The 18301-nt window shown below is 43.2% G+C and overlaps 3 protein-coding genes and 1 long non-coding RNA gene across 9 annotated transcripts in view; 2 read left to right on the plus strand and 2 right to left on the minus strand.

Moving 5' to 3' along the window:
- Nucleotides 1-1900, minus strand: part of LOC113208233 (cytochrome P450 6a2) — a 3217-nt gene extending 1317 nt beyond the window's left edge. The window contains exons 1-4 of the mRNA XM_052265747.1: nt 1231-1900; nt 846-1142; nt 544-751; nt 234-452 (exon numbers count right to left, since the gene is read on the minus strand). Coding sequence (XP_052121707.1) covers nt 234-452; nt 544-751; nt 846-1142; nt 1231-1605 — 1099 coding nt within the window. The 5' untranslated portion in view covers nt 1606-1900. The remainder of the gene's footprint in view (nt 1-233; nt 453-543; nt 752-845; nt 1143-1230) is intronic.
- Nucleotides 1901-2923: 1023 nt separating this feature from the next.
- LOC113208162 (transcription factor E2F5-like) lies at nt 2924-6950 on the minus strand. The gene is made up of 9 exons (XM_052265748.1): nt 6569-6950; nt 6259-6368; nt 5991-6102; nt 5735-5893; nt 5425-5643; nt 5063-5237; nt 4781-4981; nt 4648-4695; nt 2924-4578 (listed from the first exon to the last, which is right to left on the minus strand). Exons 1-9 carry the CDS (start codon nt 6674-6676, stop codon nt 4463-4465), a joined length of 1248 nt encoding a protein of 415 aa, XP_052121708.1. The 5' UTR covers nt 6677-6950; the 3' UTR covers nt 2924-4462.
- On the plus strand, nt 4460-5432 carry LOC127749078 (uncharacterized). The gene is made up of 2 exons (XR_008010953.1): nt 4460-4595; nt 4691-5432. It is a non-coding gene; the product is annotated as an uncharacterized LOC127749078 (long non-coding RNA).
- A 401-nt stretch (nt 6951-7351) lies between the features above and the next one.
- Nucleotides 7352-15289, plus strand: LOC113208232 (uncharacterized). Of its 6 annotated transcripts, none has more exons than XM_026425144.2 (16): nt 7352-7512; nt 7864-8112; nt 8194-8389; nt 8484-8633; nt 8751-8871; nt 8986-9374; nt 9518-9699; nt 10272-10590; nt 11226-11531; nt 12128-12175; nt 12425-12599; nt 12677-12842; nt 12949-13137; nt 13237-13362; nt 13432-13573; nt 13654-15289. In XM_026425144.2, the coding sequence occupies exons 2-16, from the start codon at nt 7938-7940 to the stop codon at nt 13757-13759; spliced, it is 2790 nt and encodes a 929-aa protein (XP_026280929.1). In that variant the 5' UTR covers nt 7352-7512; nt 7864-7937; the 3' UTR covers nt 13760-15289. The 6 variants fall into 6 exon arrangements, with proteins under 6 accessions (XP_026280929.1, XP_052121705.1, XP_026280930.1 ...); XM_052265745.1 differs by having other exon boundaries at nt 13240-13362; XM_026425145.2 differs by having other exon boundaries at nt 10275-10590.
- The last annotated feature ends 3012 nt before the right edge of the window (nt 15290-18301 follow it).

Consider the following 18301-nt stretch of genomic DNA (forward strand, 5'->3'; position numbering starts at 1 on the left):
CTTTTCGCGTCCCCCTCCTCCCCCCTCAGAACCGCCTGATGGTACAGTAGGCAATCGGCACAATGACAAACGCCTGTGTGTAATCCCCCCCCCCCTTTGTTTTCCCCTTTCATGTTCGATGAGCGACAGGTTACCGAGTGTAAGGCAGTGTTGCATCCCCAAGGGACTATGGCGCCTTACGGGCAGATCGGGTAGGCAAACCCGCAACGCTGTGGTGTATCGCCTTTACTCACCCTCGATGCACTGCTCCATGTACGTCATGTCGTGCAGAGACTCGTACGTGATGCTGCCGTGCTTGGCTAGCACGCGGTCCACCTCCTCCCGCAGCTTCTCCTGGATCTCGGGGTGGTGGGCCAGCTCCACGAGGCACGTGCTCGTCGCGGCGGAGGACGTCTCGAAGCCCGCCAGGAAGAAGACGAAGGCCTGCGCGGGGAGGATAGCCTCGTCGATGCCTGTTACAAAAAAATAATTGTGAATTATAGCGGGGATGTCGAAAAGTGTAGTGGGAATTCCCTCCCGGGTGAAGCCCCGGCGGCGGCCCACCTGTGGCGCTGTGGTCGGTTCCCTCGTGGCCGGCCTCCTTGTTCTTGAGCTGGATCAGGAGGTCGATGAAGTCGTGCCGCACCACTTTCTGCCGCTCCCTGTACTCGACGTTCTCGTTGAAGGTGCGCGTGAAGAAGTTCTTCACTTGGGGGTTAATCAGAGGCATGGGGAGCAGCGACCGCAGCCACGGCATCGTCTCCGCGATCATCTGTGATGATGTATCAATCAAGGTGCGATCTATTTGGGTACAAGTTTGTCTCCTTTACAGTTAAATGTTTGCGGGAAATTCGACTTCTTCTTACCATGACAATGACACGGAGACGGTCGACCTCGAACACCTTCCTGCCCATGTTCCGGAACTCGGCGTTTGGATCCTTCAAGGAGTTGGCCTCGACGCCAAAGGCGCACGACCCGATCACGTCCGTGGAGAACTTGGCCATGACCTCGGCCATCTCGACCTCGCCGCCCTTCTGCACCTCGCCGCCGAGGTAGCTCTCCAGCTCGTCCGTGCACGCACGCACCAGGTAGAACATGGACTTCATCTTGCCGGAGGTAAAGGTGGGCGACAGCTTGCCACGAAGTGCTTTCCATTCTCGACCCTGCGCAGCAAAAACCCACGTGAGTTCACCCGCGCATCGCCGTTCCTGCTCGCGTCGATCCGTTCTGCAAAGTTGACAGTTTACTCACCTCGAGGTTGAACAGATTGGCGCTGAGGGGTTCGCGCTGCCGATCGAAGTACATCCCACGGTCCATGACGTGCTGGAAGTCCTTGACCAGGATGGTCTTGACCATTTCCACGTCGCAGACCACGAGCATGGGGCGCCTCCCTAGGAACACCCCTAGAAACTTGTGGCCGTTCGTCTTGGCGTAGTTGTACCAGTCCTGCCACACTTTCCCGCGCCACCTCCGGGACAGGAAGACGTCGACCGAGCTGCCGATGAAGGGCGTCTGCGGCAGGTGCGGTATGTCCCTCTTGGCGAAGAAGTCGGCCGTGCTCGTCATGTAGTAGTAGAACACGAGCATGACCGCCACGACGGCGGCCAGAATCTCGAACGCGGCCATAATTCGTGCGCGCTGCTAGCGCGGTGCTTGTCGATGTGGATAGGCCTCCGGTCTCGGACGAGATGAGCGCCGCGCTGGATGCTGGTTTCTTTTAAGAACTTCCCCCACTTATCGGACCTGCCGCGGCCGGCTTGTCCGTGAGTCAGCTCAAAGCGTGACGTAGCGTTATGTAGCGCGGCCCGGGGGAGGGGGGCACTAACTGTCAACAAACACTGCGACTGCACCACTTTAATGGACAGTAGTAGATTTATCGATTGTAGTATGTTTCGTTTTGAGGTCCGCGGGAGTGGGAATGCTACTTTTTTCGGTCCGTAAATGCTATGTATATATACATGGGCCATGGTGGTAGAAAGATGTGTCGCACTACAGGTATAGCAGAGAGAGAACACTCCTGAAGTGCAAACAGACATCAGGCGATGCCGTGGGTGGAGCAAAGGTACCATCATATCGCGTCCTATCGCTAGCAGACTGCTTAAGGAAGCAAACTGCCCCCGCCCCCTGCTCCAGAGGATAACACACATGAGTTAGTTCATAGAATTGTTCTAGGAAAAATTTGAACATTCATAAAATACCGGGAACGAACCGAACGAACAGTTTTAGGATTAGTACTTTTGAGTACCCTCCACTTAAAATGGGCAATAAGAGCTCTCGAAAAAACTCGAGAGCCCGCTCTGTGCTATATACTGAGGATGGGGAAGGTGACTTTGCCCTCTGATAGAGACAGTCTTTAGGGGACTGTCTAAAATGTCCTACGCACCACCGCCAGCACATGAAGTGCTACTTCCGAGGATGTAGCACGACTCCTCTCGACCTTCGTCCTATCTACGTAATCTGTGCTCGTCAACCACAGGTTTTCATCCTCACCTCCCCGGCCCAGCCCGACCAGAATTTCAACATGCAAAGTTCACTCGGGAAGGAGGGTATGATTTGATTCTAAAATGTGTGTAGAGCGACTTGAGCAGCGGCAATGTAAGAGGGTGGCAGTTTTTTGATTTTATCATTGCCCTTGCATCGCGTACAGACTGGACTACGCTTTTCCTAGCGCCTGCAAAGCGCTACGTAGGCCAACCCGCCAAGCAGCTGCGTGGAGCGGACTGCCCGCGCAGAGTACACGGTGGGGCGGGTGGGTGCGAGGGCGCTTTAAACGGGATGTCGAAACAATAGCGGGACGACGTCAAAAAGAGAACGTCGTCAGGCCATCGTTGAACGACATCGTTCAGAAAGTCATTTTTTCACTGAGAGCTGATATGTAGTTTAAAGGTACATTCCAAATCAGGGATTATGTACTTTGAGTACAATCATATAGTAATAACATATCTATAAATCGAGTGGTGTATTTGTAACCCATTTCAAAAGTGAACACAGCAAAATAATTTAAAAGGGGAAAAAATGTTGGAAAGGCCTGAAAAGAATATCTATAAAGGTAACAGATTAGCTTTTGCTTGCTTACTGAATCATGACTGATAACAAAGTAACAAGTACTCCTGACAACCAATACAGTCATAATAAGTAGACAGAAATGTGGATAGCATAATGTGGAAATATAACAAATCTATTTAATAATAATTTCTACGTTTAGGACAGTAACCCAAGAAGAGGACAAAACTTAACCAAAGATTTTTTGTAAAAAAAAACTACAGATTGGTAAAAAAAAGGAGAGAAAAATCCATACAACTCTAGGTTTCAATTCACAAATATTCTAATCTTGTTCATATATTCTTCAAAAAGAGAAAAAATGTCAAAATGTGGAAACAAAATTTAAATAAGAAATATAAAGGGAGAAGTTTAAGTCCTACGTGTGAATTGAAACGCTAGAGCAGCTAATAAACATAAGAAAAATCAGTGCAATGTTAGAAGACAAAATGATAATCGCATAATCCAACTACGACATTGAGCACTATACAAGAGGTGAACTTAAGAGAACACAATCTCATCAAACTCTAAATTTTAGATTATGGCTTTGACATTTAATGGGAAGTTGATACCATGATTATAATTTTATGCTGATAGAAATTGCGTTTGATTCTTTGTCATCTTGATGAAATTCTTTTGGTAGCAGGAATGTATCAAAACTAGTGCTATTCACCCAAAATACACAAAGCCAATTGAGAACTAGTAAACTGACAAAACGGAACTAGCACTTATAACCAGCATAACTTGTTAAGATGTCAAAGCAAGCTTAGTCTTTGGTGTCAGTAAAAATGTGTTCTCATTCAAAAGACATTCTGAGAATCATAACTTATGTTATGAGTAGATACAAAATAAAACAAGATAATAATCATAAATAGGTGGCCGGTTCTAAATCCTCAATACAGGAACAAAACTGAAAATAGATAGCAAAGTCAATCACAAAATACATCTAAAATTAGATGAGGCAACAAATGTTCAATTAAGAGACTGAATGAATGAAAAGAATGTATCAAAACACTATAGAGTGTAAAAATATAATATACACTTTCTAGAAAAATTTGAGCTAAGCCTGCAGAGCAAAAGCCAAAAACTTTACCAGAGCACACTCCCGTGTGACCAAGAGAAAAAAAAATTAAAAAAATAAAATTAATAATACAGTTCTTTGGAGGCAAAATGGCTTAACAGAGAAATACATCATAAGGAAAATAAACATGCAGTGTTGAGAAATCAAAACAATTACAATAGCACTAAGCACCACACCAATTTTACAAAGTTTCACAAAACCTTATTTGTACTATTAATTTTATATTGTAAGAAACTCTGACAGAGATGATTTGTAACACCCTAATCCACCAGGTCGTGTGGCAGCAAGGTAAGAAAATATTCCCTAAAGGTGACATAAAAATTTGAGTTCAATTTGAAAAGTACAGCTTAGATAAAGATAATTCTACATGGTAAACATTTGTACATCAAAAAGGTCACATACTCCCTCACCCTCACCCAAATTAAACAAGTAGTCCTTCTCACAAGGCGGTGGACTTAATCTGAGAAGCGGTCCGTAAACTGAAAGAAAAAAAAATGTAAGTATTCTGTTTAAATGAATTAATAATGGTACAAAATTTGATTACTCACTGTCAAAGGTATCTTCTGACAAGCCATTATCACCCCCAAACAGTAGATCTGGGAAAAAAGGAGAAAAAAGGCCATAAGAAACTGACACTCATGAGCATAGTTTTGTTAAGCAATAAAAGCCAATGGCCTGCACCTTTGGACCCCAAATCTCTGAGAATTACTTCAGCATCAAGCTCTGTAAGTTCACTGTCTGACTCAGCATCTGCTTCAGCTGGATTGTCAACCTCACTCTCATTTGTTTCACTTTCTTCTTTTTCCTTGACATCTACATCCTCATCTAGCCGAGGCTGCTTTGAGGGTCTACCAGAACTTGGACGACCTCGTTTAGCTAACCCTGATAGATAGAAAATAATGATAGGTTAACAACAGTTGGCCGTTACTGATTTTCTCTTGGTAAAAGATAAATAATACTAACCACCACGAACAGGACTCTGCATTGCTTCTGCCATCTTCTTGGTTGGAGAGCCTTTGATTCCTGATTTTGATCGAGTAGCAGGAGGTTCTACTAATGCTGCGAGTTTTCTTTTTAAATCTGGGCTGCTGCTTGGACTCCTTGTTGGAGACTTTTCAACATCAGAGTCAAAGGGAGCCTTAAAATAAACAAATTGGAGCAGAACCAGATAGATGTAAATTCTAATTGATAGATACATACAGGCTCAGGTCAGGAAAAATTGAGACACCACTTTTCTCGTAAATTGATTTGTTGCAATTTCTACTTCTGATATGCCGTCTCATTCTCACCCAACCTGACGTGTGATCAAAGACAAATAAAAATACCTTTTTGATTTCTTTTCTTTCACTTCCTTTTTTACTGATAGTTTTACTACCCCAATCTGTTGCTGGGTCCTCATTGGCAGATTCTATCAGTTCCATCTTCGGTAATGTTACAGTGGCCACAGCGGTAGAGTTGGGATTTTCATCAGAATCCACAAGCATAACATAAATAGGTGTAGTTGTCGACTTCATGTGTATCTGATATTTAGGCTTGGGTGCATTCTGTAAACCCCAAAGCAAACTAAATTTAGGGCCAATCTTACAACTTATGCACATTTGATTGACAGCAATTTCATAAACCTGCTCTCCCTACCAAATCAACCACTGGTACTTGTAGAGGGGTGCCATTGGGAGCTTGTATTGCTAAAATTGTTTCATCATCAAAACAGCTACGAATATCTTGGTATGTAAGGTATGCCAGCCTATTATTGTCTCCATCTTCTAATATATTGACAATGCTCTGCTGTATCCACTAAAAATAAAATTAAGCAAATTAATCACACATGAGATGATTAGTTGGTTACATAACTGCTTTGAAGATAGAGAAAACTTTAAAGGTGTGAACCAACCTGTTTGTGAGTGTCTAACATCTTTTCGTGTTCTTCTAAACGGGATATCTCTCTTTTAAGAGTTGAAAGCCGATTCGACATTTCTTGAGTATTGCACCCTGGACCAGCACCCCTAAAATTAGTAGATTAAGCAATTAAGTTAGCAACATGAAAATGAAAATTACTAAAGATTAGATATAATAAATAATGAATCAACCTCAATTACTAATAGTTAAGACATAAACATAGAAATTAATTATTGTAACTGCAATATGAAAATAATACTTACTTCCATTGTATACTATTTTTACTGCGTTTCTCTATAAGTCCTATACCCTCTAAAACGTTTGTAATATCATATATTCTTCGCTTCTGCCTTACAGCAAGAATGTCAGCGGCCTGAAACAACAGTAAGAGCGCAATGGTAGAGAAAAAGAGGGGACTACTAGAAATGAAATATATGAAACCATTGTGGTAGAGAACAACTCTCAGAAATACACATAAAAAAATTTTAAAGTCATAAAATAGCTACACAGTAGTTGTTGTTGCTGATAATACAGTTGGAATAACCTCCATTCCATTAGCAGATTAGCACTTACCACTTTGAGATCTAAGATACCATCTTTGGCTTTTTGTAGTAACGTCACGAATTTTGTTGTCAGAAGACCTAAAGATTTTTCGAATCTACTCTGCTGATTGTCAGCCATTTCAGAAACTATAAATCTTTATTTGTTTAAAGTCCGTTGCTTCGCTTTATACTTTGTCGACATTCGAAATTTCAAACAACGCTTTGTCCGTTCCACTGCTGTTGTGTGTGTGTGGTCCACCACGGTCCATCAATAAAAGAAGCGCAATGAAGAAAGGCGATTTAAAAATGGCTTCTGTTTTCAATTACGGACTCAAAAAAGACACATTTCAATTTTAAATTAATTAAAAAACAAGAAATATTTTTTTAAATTTCTGTTGACGAGTCAGTTGAAGTGGTTGAAGGTTGAAGGCACCCACACACGAAGAAGAAGAAAAGAACACTGCCCCCCTCCCCCCCGGGCCTTTAAAGAGATCAGGGGTAATTTTCGGATATATATAGTTATTTTCGTTGATTATGTCCTGACTTAGACTTTAAACACGCTCTCTATAAGAGGGCTTGAAAGGAAAATTCGATAAAATTCTCTAGACAAATAGTGAACAAGTATACCCAAAAGTGGGCGTTGGTGGAAAAAAGAGTACAGGCAACTGAGAAAATAAAATTTTCAATTAGTATACTGACTTGGAAGGATTTTATCTTCAGTTATTCGGATTATTACTAGTTAAGATGTAAATAACAAGCGTTTCATAAAAATATTTTATCGTAGAAATTACAGAAGAACACGTTAGAAGAATTTTCAGAGAGTTCGAGGATGGTACGACTGTTCGCTGCTCTTCACTCTTCACCTTCGCTGCTATGTGTTTATCTTTTGTTTATTGTTAGGATGTGCGTATTGTATTATTTGTAAAGAGGAATAAATACCATTCTCGAAACATTGAAGCTACCCTAATGCTACAGGTAAGACCTTTTATTTATTTTGCTTCCATACAAGGAATCTTGTAGAGATATATATAACAGAAACATCCCGAGGCCGTCTAGAGCAAAAGTTCGTCTGCTATGTGGTAGCCTACATTTTAAGACAAATTGAAAGACCTGTCAGATTATCCGAATTCGTTACTATTTAAAGCTCACATTTGTTTTTAAATTTGTAGTTGTACGAACTCAAACTCGCTCATTTCCATTTTATGTGTACCTGACTGAGCTGCTTAGACTATCTACAACCTGTAATGAATCAGAAGAGGCTTTTTGCATCATCACCTATTTACACAAATTATCAAAAGTATTTCCTCTTGTTTCTGATATTTTCAGTCACACGGTTTTGAAAGGTCCCACAAGGGATCCTTTCACCTTCAACTCTGCTATTAGGCAGCAAGTAACCTGTAATGTCGCAGCATGGGTACTCTCCACCCTCTAAGATGGAACCTACTGCATCAGGATCTCAGCAGAATGAGACTATCACACTGCTCATTGAGACACTTACAGGGAATTCCTTTGAGATGACAGTGTCCCCTGCTGACACCATTGCTACTCTTAAAAGTAAAATTCAGAGAGTAGAAGGTAAGACGGATGAAGAAAAGCTTAATAAAATACTAAATTCTGACCTTTTTATAGCTACTTCATGTGTTATACAAATTTCAGGCATTCCTGTGTCAGCACAACATCTTCTGTTCAATTTGAGTGAACTGGATGATGAGTCCAAGATAAGTGACACGCTTATTAGTGGTGGATCCACATTGAGGCTTGTAACATCAATGCGAGGAGGGCCTATAAGTACTAGGCGTGTATCTCCTACACCAGAGGAGCGGGCATGGATGGATCTTGTTGATTCCAATCGGTAAATATGTAATCATATTAAATCTTACATCATTTCCTTGAAGAGGATGATTTGTTGGACACCAGCCACATTTTACAATGATCTTTGCTTTCAGGTGTGATGACATTCTTCAACGTATACCATCTGGTCAGCTCACAGTGCTTGTATTCTGTGAAGGTGAACAACTGAACCTCTTTCGAGTTGTTGAAAATAATGATGGCACTTACTCCCCAATTACTGATCCTGTCAACACGTCTTCCATTCGGTTCGTTGTTGTTTTTTAAATTAAAAGTGTGCCTCTTAAAACTTTTCATGGCAGATTTTTTTATTTTATTTTTCATAAACTGAAACTAGAAACCAATTTCTGATATTTTCTGTTTAGCAATGTATTGGCCACGGATGAACCAGATACAGCTGCCCAGCGTCATCATGAAAACACAGTTACCATGGGGAAAATGAAAGAGCTGCAGCGTAAACTGAACAGTGGAATGCTAAGGCGCAAGGTATGAATTACAAACATTAGTTTTTTTCCATCTTCAGATGTTTTCGGCTATCTAGAAATTTTTGTGGCACTCAGAGACTTTGAATTACACTAAACTTAATTTTCACATTTTCAGATGAAATTGAATAGTTCTCAGGAGCTAGGTAATCAGGAATCTTCACAAGAGTCACATGCCAACATCACACATTCAAATGGGCAAATAGCAAACTGGAACAAGGTGCAACCAACTCTTCAAACTGCTTCTTTGCCTGATCCTCAATCATCAGGGCAACCAGTTGAACAACGACCTATTGTTCGAATTTTTCGCTCCAAAAAGTCAATACCATGTCCTCATAGAAAGCTCACCCTTCCCCGTCTGGAGTCAACCCAGTCTTCACAGATGAAAAGCCACCATCCTCACCCAGTCCACCTTGGACCTTCCCGACCGTTTCTACCTGTATTGACCGTCCCACGACGGGGAAAGCAGGAAATACCCAGACAGCTACCATCATCACAACCTCAAAGGTAGTTCTAACAGTCTTTACATATTCACTATATATATATTTTTTTACTTTTTTTTATCTATAATTTTGTCTTGTTTTCTTCATTATGTACTTCATAATCAAGAAAAAAAATGAGAAATAACACATTTTTATTCCTTTCTCTAGTCAACCTTTGAGAATACCAGCTCCTCCTCGTCTAATAGCTCCTCCTCTCCATGTACCGCCTTTACTTCAACGCCCACCGCCATTGAGACCCGTATGGAATCAAAGACATGGGCCAGTGCCTGTTGTCATTCCAGATATGAAGCCTTGCGCTGCCACCTTGCCTAAAATGCACCCAGTTTTAAGTAAGTTTTCTTCAAATCCCTTGTTTGTTTGTTTTTATTATTTTATGCAAAATGATTTAACTTATTGACTGAGATTGTTGCTCTGCATGATTACACTTCTACCCTTATTGGATAGTAGCTGTAAATAGTCTATCCACTGCTTTTCTGCTAAATTTTAGGAAAAAGTGAAAATACTGATCTAGCTTGTAGTAGATTACACACTGGGTACTGCATCTCATATCTTTGCTTTTGTTTATTTTTAATTTCTTTATGTTATGTTGCTTACTGACAGAATACCTACTGTTCTGTAGATTTGTATAAATTTTCTTTCTGACATCTTAAACATCATTTTTAAAAAGGACCTTTTTTTTCATTTTTTTAAATAAAAGGGGGGTTTTATATCATTTTACCTACTGGAGTAGTATTCTATTTTACAAAACTTCCCTTCAAGCTGCATTTTTGCATGGTTGAGATGCTGTATCGTATTGTAAGGTGTTTTATGTGATCTGTGTCCAATGCTTCTATCTGATTGGTTGTTTGGAATAAGGAGTAATTAAATGGTGGAATATTCAACCTTCTATTTTTCTTTTCAGAAGATGATTCGCTGCAATATTTGCCTCCACAGCCATCAGTTTCAAGGGTTCCAACCATGTGCCAAAACCGCAGACGGTTAGATCCTATAATTCATCAGAGAGAGTTGATCTCAAATTTGCGCATGGGAATGCAACAGCCCCAATTACGTCAACAGTCAAGTCCACAGTCAGATATTCAAAATGGAGCAATACTGCATCCAGCGGGAGCATCAGGCTTACCGAAGAGAAATGCAGTGATAAACGTCTCAAATTGTGCTTTTGTTCCTAACAATTTGGTAGTACCTCAGCCCACGCCACCTCTGCAAAATGCCTGTCAATTGTAAGAAAAACTCCTTGAGTTGGTAAACTCAATGTATCTTTGATGTGTTTGTTTAATTTATGAATCCAATAATTATTTTTTGTAATGCTTTTTTTTTATCTGTGAGGAAGAGGGGAAACAGATCAATGCTAATTTTCATGTATTCTTGTTGAACACAAGTTTTTTTTTTTCCAAATTTGTAGGTTCAAAGTAGCTTGTAGTTCCTGATTCCAATTTTAATATGCATTTTTTGTAGTTTCCATTACTATTTTGCTTTTAGCTTTCTGTGTGAATAGATTCCCTGTTTTACACAAACATCTCTGTTTTTCAACTCAGAAATAGCTTCCATTTTGAAAAAAAGTATGAGCCCACTATTAAATTATCTATTGATTTTACCTGAGACCTCAGGTGTTTGGTCATATTTTAGGTAGCATCAACATTATATTTTTAACATACTATTGCAAAGAAGTGATTGGTTTTTCTTTTGTCAAAAGCTTGGTTGATTGTTTGGGTTTAAATGTTACAGTATAATCACTTAAAAAACCAAACACTTTGGTCTACTTTTACCCTGTCTAGGTCAGATTAGACTCAGCTGTGGGAATTTGACCATGTGCTAGGTACCAGGACTAAGCCTCAACTGGCTTTTGTATTTTTAGCGTTCTACTCCGTGGCCCTACTTCAAGCCCCAAAGAGAGATTTACGGAGTACCTCACTGCATATCTTGCTAAGAGTTTCTCCTCACGCTTCTCTGGTCTGATACCTGAGGACTTGCCTGTGCGCTTGTCGCACCAGCTTACGAAAAATTTATCTCATCACTTTGTGGGAGGTTTATCTGATGTTGCTGCAAATCGACTATCTTTGCAACTTTCCACCCGTATCTCTCAATTTATGGAAGAGTGCCTTTCCAACCGCTGTCCTAAAGATGTTTTGGGACAAGCTCTTCGCACTATTCTTGAAGAGAGGTTAGTGAAAATATAAAATATTGCTGCTCATGATTAAGCATTCTTCTCTCAAAGCACTGAATTGAGATAGTACTGTGTGAAATTCTTTGCCTAAATCAATCCTAAAGTGGCATCATTGGGAAATTTTACAGTATTAGGGAGCTGTTGACATTTTGTGAGTTTGAAAAAAAAAACTCATTCTTTAAATTCTCTGCACTTCCTTATTCATTTTTTAAAAACATGTTTGTCTGTGTGTGTGTGCATTTGTTTATCAAAGATACTCAATGTGTCCAACTATATATTTTTTTTTTCATTTTAGTTCTTTTTTTAAAATTTGAATGCATTCCATTGTTATAGACGCATGACTGGTTGGGAATGTGGTGATACCCGATGCTTGTTAGCCTCAGACTTGTTTTGTTAGGGTATCGATTTGATTTTCAATGGGTAATGGCTGTTTTATAACTCATCGTTTTGGAGATAAAGCTGTTAGCCATCCATCTGGTCTAAATAAAACCAAGTCATTGCAAAAATGCATTCTATTAGTGGTTCAGTTTACATAACAAAGTTAATCAGCATCATTCTGAGGATGTTAAAAATCTGCGGGTTCTTATTTTCAGGACAACTCAAGGATATTCTCTCACCGGAGGCTGTAGTAGTCATTCAGAGTATGTATCATTCTTATCACATTTAATGTCAAAGAAAGGTCTAAAGAAAGAAATGCAAAATCGGGTTTCGCTACATATCAGCCTTATTGGAGCAGCTTTTAGTCACAAATTTTCCATTTATGTAATAGAAAGGCTTGCTTTTGGTGTTGCATAAAAAGTGAAGCTTTTGCATGACCATTACTTTACAGCAGAGAGGAAAACATGCTGTACCATTCTCAACCTGCCTTTTAATGCATAAATTTATTATAGTGTATGGGACCCACACATGAGAGTGGCTGTTAGAGGCCTGCCAACCTTTAATGCTGATGTTGGCTCAAACTACATCCACACCCCAGAACCCATACGGGATAATATTAGAGAAACAAGAGAGCTTTTTGCCCAAATTCCTCGGTTTCATTCGGCTCCTACTCCTCTTACTTCTCAGGTTTGTATTTTGTTACAAGATCACAATGGTCACTAGTATAATTCAATTAATGATTGGTGGTCATGTCATTTTTGCAGGGTGCTGCAGTTCGACATTCAGTTTTTGGGGGACTCCAACGTGAACCTTTGTATGTTCGCTTGAATGACTCAGCCATGTATCAGAGAGGGATGGTACCTGTTCTCGTAAGACCTGCAACCAGTCCAAATTATCCACCTCCAATCTTCTGTAATACTATTCAAGCAGGTGAGATCTGAGTGCTTACAATACATGTCTCCTATAGTAGAACCATTCTGTTTCATTTTCAGCTCCTTTTTTATAAATGAATTACAAGTAAATTTTTTGTTTATAGGCCAACCATCTACTGAACTTTTGAGACGTGTCATAGAGTCTTCTGTTCCTCAATTGAGACAGCCTCGATTGCAGACTGAAATTCAAAGGGACCAAGGCCAAGTACAGGTCATGAATGGTATTGGAAGAGTAACAGTTCCTTTCCGTTCTGCCCCTCCTTTTGATGACCCATCCCAGCAACCAATATATGGTACCAAACAACTTACTCAATTTGTATATCTGAAAGAAAAGTTTATTTCAGGGAGGTTCCATCCTACACTATGAATGATCTCTTCATCTTTGTTTACAGCAGGGTGCCAGCCTCAAGGGATCAGATGGCGAACAGTGAAGTATTCAGTGCATCCTAATTCACAACCAAGATTGCTGACTGAACCGCCCCAAACTGAGCCACAGACTGGAATTGGCAATGCTAATGGTGAGTATATGTTGTTAGGATTATGATAAAACATTGCAAACATAATTCTAAAACAATTTTTTGTCTCAGATGAAAATCAACAGAGAACCAACACAGTTGATGTAGAGCTTAAGTTACCAAAGAAGCAACGGTGTTGCCAGTGTCGTAAGAAATTGACAATATCTAACAACTACTTATGCAGATGTCAAAAACTATTTTGTTCTACACATCGGTTAGTATTGTTTCCTGTGATAATTGTCCCAGGTACTTTTTGCTGTAAACCTATGAATCTAATCTAAAAATGTTATACAGCTACTCTGAAGCCCATAACTGCAACTATGACTACAAAGAAGAAGGCAGAAAGTTACTTCTACAAGAAAACCCTCAAGTAAAGGCAGAGAAGATCGTCAAAATGTAACATCACTACCCAATGAACCATACAGTGTTGCTTATCACTTCTTGCCCCAAACATCTTTTCATCCATCTTCCATGTAGCTTCATTTGGAACTAATACCTTTCAAGACTTTTTTTTATATAGGAGTGTGCAAATTTCTTTAATTCTTTATTCTTCGTAGTAAAATTGGATGTTACAGATTACTTAATTAATTTTAGTGCTCTCAATGTGTTTTAATTAAACTAGAATTTGTTCTCTTGTGCTTTTAACTTTTAAAAAAAATTGTGATCTTAAATTTTGATCTTGTTGATTTTATTAAGTTTTTTAATTTGATATATGTTGTTTCATACCTTATTTTTAACAATTTGCTTTCAAAAAAATTGAAAAATTATTTGCTCTCAGACTTGTATTTTAGTAGGAGATCTTTTGCTGGATCTAATATTACTCTTACGAATACCCCAGCAACACAGATTTATCACAATGAGGTCATACAGTGTAACTGATATCACATTGATGACAAACCTACCGGTTTTGTCCATAATTTTGCTGCAAGATACAGGAAGAGGTTGCAATTACCTTTTAGTGCCACCTGTGTCTAGCCGTAGTATGGACTGCAAATTTGGACTTGTTTTGTGAAGATTTCAAAATAGGTGAAGAGTGTACATCCTGTTAAAGTTGGTTCCATATGTGACATAAAAATTCTAGATTTGCCATGAAAATATTAGTTGCAAGTGAAACTAATTTGCAAAAATTTGGTGTCTAAAGGTGTGAAGTAGTATTTTAATCCATGTATGATGGTGGTGGCTTTGATAATAGGTAGTGACATAATTGTGGGTCATACGTTGAATTTATAATGTCACTAATATTAATGGCTGTTTTCATCCTCTTATAGTCTGTGTCTGTGTCGTCCATTTCCTACAAATTTATTAGAACTGTAGATCATTTTTAATCTTCTGAGTGTCTTTTTCTGCTTGCACACTCCTAAAATTAACACCATACAGGTGTCCTTTTTTGCCTTCCTAGGGTATGGGTAATTATTATTATCTGTTCTTGCTAATATTTTGTTGTAGCTTTATCAGAAGATAATTGTTTAGTTACCTTTGTTCTTCTGTACTTACTGCTCTCATTTTTAAAAAAATATGAGAAGGCAGTGTTGTTTTTTCTTGGTATTTTATTCATATTTATATCATATATATGTTCTCTCATCTTCCTGTGTGGTTTGGGATCTTGTAGAGTATTGGGCTAGTTGATCTTAAGTAGGGTCTGCAAATGGCTTTAAAGTCTTAGCCTCATTGTAGGGCCCTCATTTTAGCTCTGGGGCTTTTATGTCTTCACCCACGATATGGATGGACTACCAAGAACTTAGAGAAATCCTTCTCTGCTTCCTGTTAAAGATTTATCATTCTTACATGTTACCTAATAATAACATTATTTTTGACTGTTTTCTGCCAACTAAAATGTATTGGTGATCACGCTATATGTGATACGTGAATCCCCATGTACGGTTGTGATATTTAATATTACATAAAACAATTAAAAAAACAAAAACCCCTATGTGTTGTCTTTTAAAAGGTGTCTCGAAACAACACTAATATTTTTACCATGCCCTCACAAGGCAGCCCAGTTAATCGTAGAGTATGGGTTCAACTATTTTACAGTATAACTTCATCATGTCCAGGACATGTCGCTTCGCTTGTGCGCACGCACCGCCGGAGCCTTCTCAGAGCGCCCATGCTCTGTTTACCTTTTTTTTTTCCTTAGCCGAATGGGGAGCTGGACGCGAAAACTCCCATCATATAGGAAGCTCGGGGGCGTCCTTCCTACTCCACCTGTGTTCCCTGGGCCCCGTGCAAGGCGAGGAGGTGAGCCCTCGGGGGCAGACTGAGCGCCGCCGGGAGAAAAGAGAGTGGGAAATGGGGGGGGGGCGGCACGGGGGTACTCGGGCAATGGCACAGGCTGCCGCCGTCGGCCAGCAGAGCCCCCCCGCGCCGACCGAAAGAGATTTCAAAAAGTTTGCAAAATCACCAGGAGCATGCTACGCTACGACGACGGGGACCTGGCCTGGCAGCGGGGCCGGGGCGGCCGGGCCACGGACACCACCCCCTCCCCCTCCCGCGCCCGCGGGGCCCCGCGGCCACGCCCGCGCGCGGGGTCGTCGCGTGTAACGGCTAGCCCGAGAGATGAGAAACAGTCGGTGCGATTTCGGCACCGGCGCGCTGCTCGACAAGGCTGCGTTTCTTGTCGGGGCGCTACGCCGCCGCTCGGCGCTCCCTGTTTGACGCCCCAACCACAACCCCGCCATGTGCGCCTCGGAGGGTGGAAAAGCAGACAACGCAGTGGAAACAACTGGAGGCGATTTGCACGTCGCTGCGTGGTACCCGCAGTTGTTGTTGTTGCTCCCAGCCTTCGACCACTATCCATAGCCTTTTGATTTATATCCGTGTGGGTCAATACATCCGCTGGGTCAACAAGAGCTGGACTGGCGGGGCGTGGGCGTGGTCCAGTCGGGGGGGCTTTGGCCCGGCTTTGGCCACCACCCACAGGACCCATCCATCAGGGACCAGGGCCCCGGGCCCCGGGCCGCTCTGCAGCTCTGCGCGAGGCGCGCTCCGTGTGACGTAACTTAAATTATAGTCGCGGTGACCGTGCGTGGGGGCGGCGCGCGCGTGGCGGGGCGTAGCGGAGCGGTGCGTACCCCCGCGGCCCGTCGTGGGGCATGGGGGGGCCCCTAACGCTCGACAAAGAGCGAAAAACGAGTCGAGTGCGCAGTGTGTTACTGCATAAGAAACGCTCAAAAACTAATGGCGGGGCGACTCAGCAGGTCGCAAGCAATACAGTCGACAGTAATTAACCTTCACCCTTTGCACCCGCACCCCCGCATGTAACACACGTGTGACCGCCTGGCCTCGTCCTCTCCGGTCCACTCGACTGTCTCTCGCGAGGTCCGACTGCCGCTGACTGCTGCTGCTGCGGCTGCTCACCGGTAGTGCTGCACCGTCTACTGCTTGACCTTTCAGGACGTCTGACGTGGCGAAAATTTACGAGTCTCCCTCCTGTTCCGGCCCCCGCGCCGGCCGGCCCCCGCCCAGCGGGTAGGCCACCGCCGCTGGCCGTGCGGCAGCGGTGCACTGCGGGACGGCCTGGCGTGCGCTGCAGGCGTCGCTTTGGCTACCTCTGGACTGGCTTGGAGTCGCCCGTCACCACTTGTCTCCCTCGTCCTTGCTTGCGTTCTCGGGGGGAAGGCAGGTGTGCAGCCCGGCCGGGAAGGGGTCATGACTTCCCCCATATGTACGCTCCTAATAAGACGCCTGATGCTTGGTCAAAAGGGCCACGGGTTCAGACCGATCACTGCAGTAGTGTTCAGCATCCACGGATAAGGTCATAAGGCATAAGGTCAGCTGCCAATCTTGATGAATGAGAACGTCGCGTAAGCAGAGGGAAGACCAGCGACCCGCCGCCCGCCGCCTCCGTTTAGCACTGCCCGTCCCGGGCCGACCAGGAGGGCTACGCCTACGCGAGGCTAAGGGATCTTCCAGAAAGCACGTCCGTCGTTCGCCCCGAAAGGAAATTGCCAAGTTTAGCCAATGCCAGCTCTCATAGCGCCTGGTAGGTAGGCAACACCTTGCCTACAGTGCATGCGTGTACAGCGGTGTGGCCTACCCCGGGTCTCACAGGCGCCGAGCTCCGCTTCTTCGCTAAATGCTTCTGAGGGAAAAGGGCGTACTTTCTGGACAATCCCCAAACACTCGCGTCACAGAACACATAACTTTACCGAGGCGTTACAGCGGTGCCATTGCCGCCGCCGCCGCCGCCCTCCTCCCGTAGAACAGAAACCCAACGAGTCGCTGTAAAACAAAAGCCGAGGTTGTAAACTTATTTAGCCCGGCCCGGCCTGCCCACCCGGCCGCCGCGGGCCAGGCGTCTGTTACGTCGCTTGCCCCCCGAAGGAGAGGGGCGGTCCCTGCTCGAGGCTCCTCGCGAAGAAAAACCGTGTAACATTTGTGGTGTGACTGCTTGATGACCGGGAGCCTGCCGGGGCCGGGTCGGGCCGGGCCCCGGGGGCCGCGCCACCCAGGCGAGCCGCGCGCTGGCGCAAACAGCGCTCGCGAACACAAGACTAGGCAGGAGGGCCACCACCACGACCACCCCAGGACAGTCGCAGGCGTGCGACGAGCTTGGACCCGGATTGCTATTGTGTGCGCCCAGGTCTCCAGAAGCCCAATGATTCTGATTATTATGGACATGACGCTCTGCAGTTGCGAAGGCTTAAAAAAATTATTGGACTAAATAATCGTTGGACATTTTGGTACCGCTCAAAAGTAAAACAAATACATGGGCTGGCCATTTGGACTACTGGAGCTTGTTGTTAGAAGAACTCGAGGGCGACGGTGGTGTGCAGGCGCGAGACCAGCATGGAGGCGCTATGCTGCGCTCGCCGCCACGCTCAGCCACCTCTCTCCCTGAGAGGGGTTGCATCCAGTCCAGCGTTGGCGCGGAACCACTCTCCGCCATCTCCGTCAGATTGGCCGCCGGCGCCCCGCCCCGCCCCGCCCCGCCCCGCCCCGC

This window comes from Frankliniella occidentalis, unplaced genomic scaffold, assembly GCF_000697945.3.
Source record: "Frankliniella occidentalis isolate FOCC.00 unplaced genomic scaffold, Focc_3.1 Scaffold30, whole genome shotgun sequence".
NCBI classification, from domain to species: Eukaryota; Metazoa; Arthropoda; class Insecta; order Thysanoptera; family Thripidae; genus Frankliniella; species Frankliniella occidentalis.

What these genes read in the sequence shown, in the direction of transcription:
- LOC113208162 (XM_052265748.1), bottom strand. Translation starts at nt 6,676, where the DNA reads ATGGCTGACAATCAGCAGAGTAGATTCGAAAAATCTTTAGGTCTTCTG. An exon ending in TGTTAGACACTCACAAACAG is followed by an intron (nt 5,894 to 5,990) that starts GTTGGTTCACAC and finishes TTTTATTTTTAG; the next exon opens with TGGATACAGCAGAGCATTGT. An exon ending in CAGAGATTTGGGGTCCAAAG is followed by an intron (nt 4,696 to 4,780) that starts GTGCAGGCCATT and finishes CTTTTTTCCCAG; the next exon opens with ATCTACTGTTTGGGGGTGAT.
- LOC113208232 (XM_026425144.2), top strand. Translation starts at nt 7,938, where the DNA reads ATGTCGCAGCATGGGTACTCTCCACCCTCTAAGATGGAACCTACTGCA. An exon ending in GTGGAATGCTAAGGCGCAAG is followed by an intron (nt 8,872 to 8,985) that starts GTATGAATTACA and finishes TCACATTTTCAG; the next exon opens with ATGAAATTGAATAGTTCTCA. An exon ending in TAAAATGCACCCAGTTTTAA is followed by an intron (nt 9,700 to 10,271) that starts GTAAGTTTTCTT and finishes TTTTCTTTTCAG; the next exon opens with AAGATGATTCGCTGCAATAT.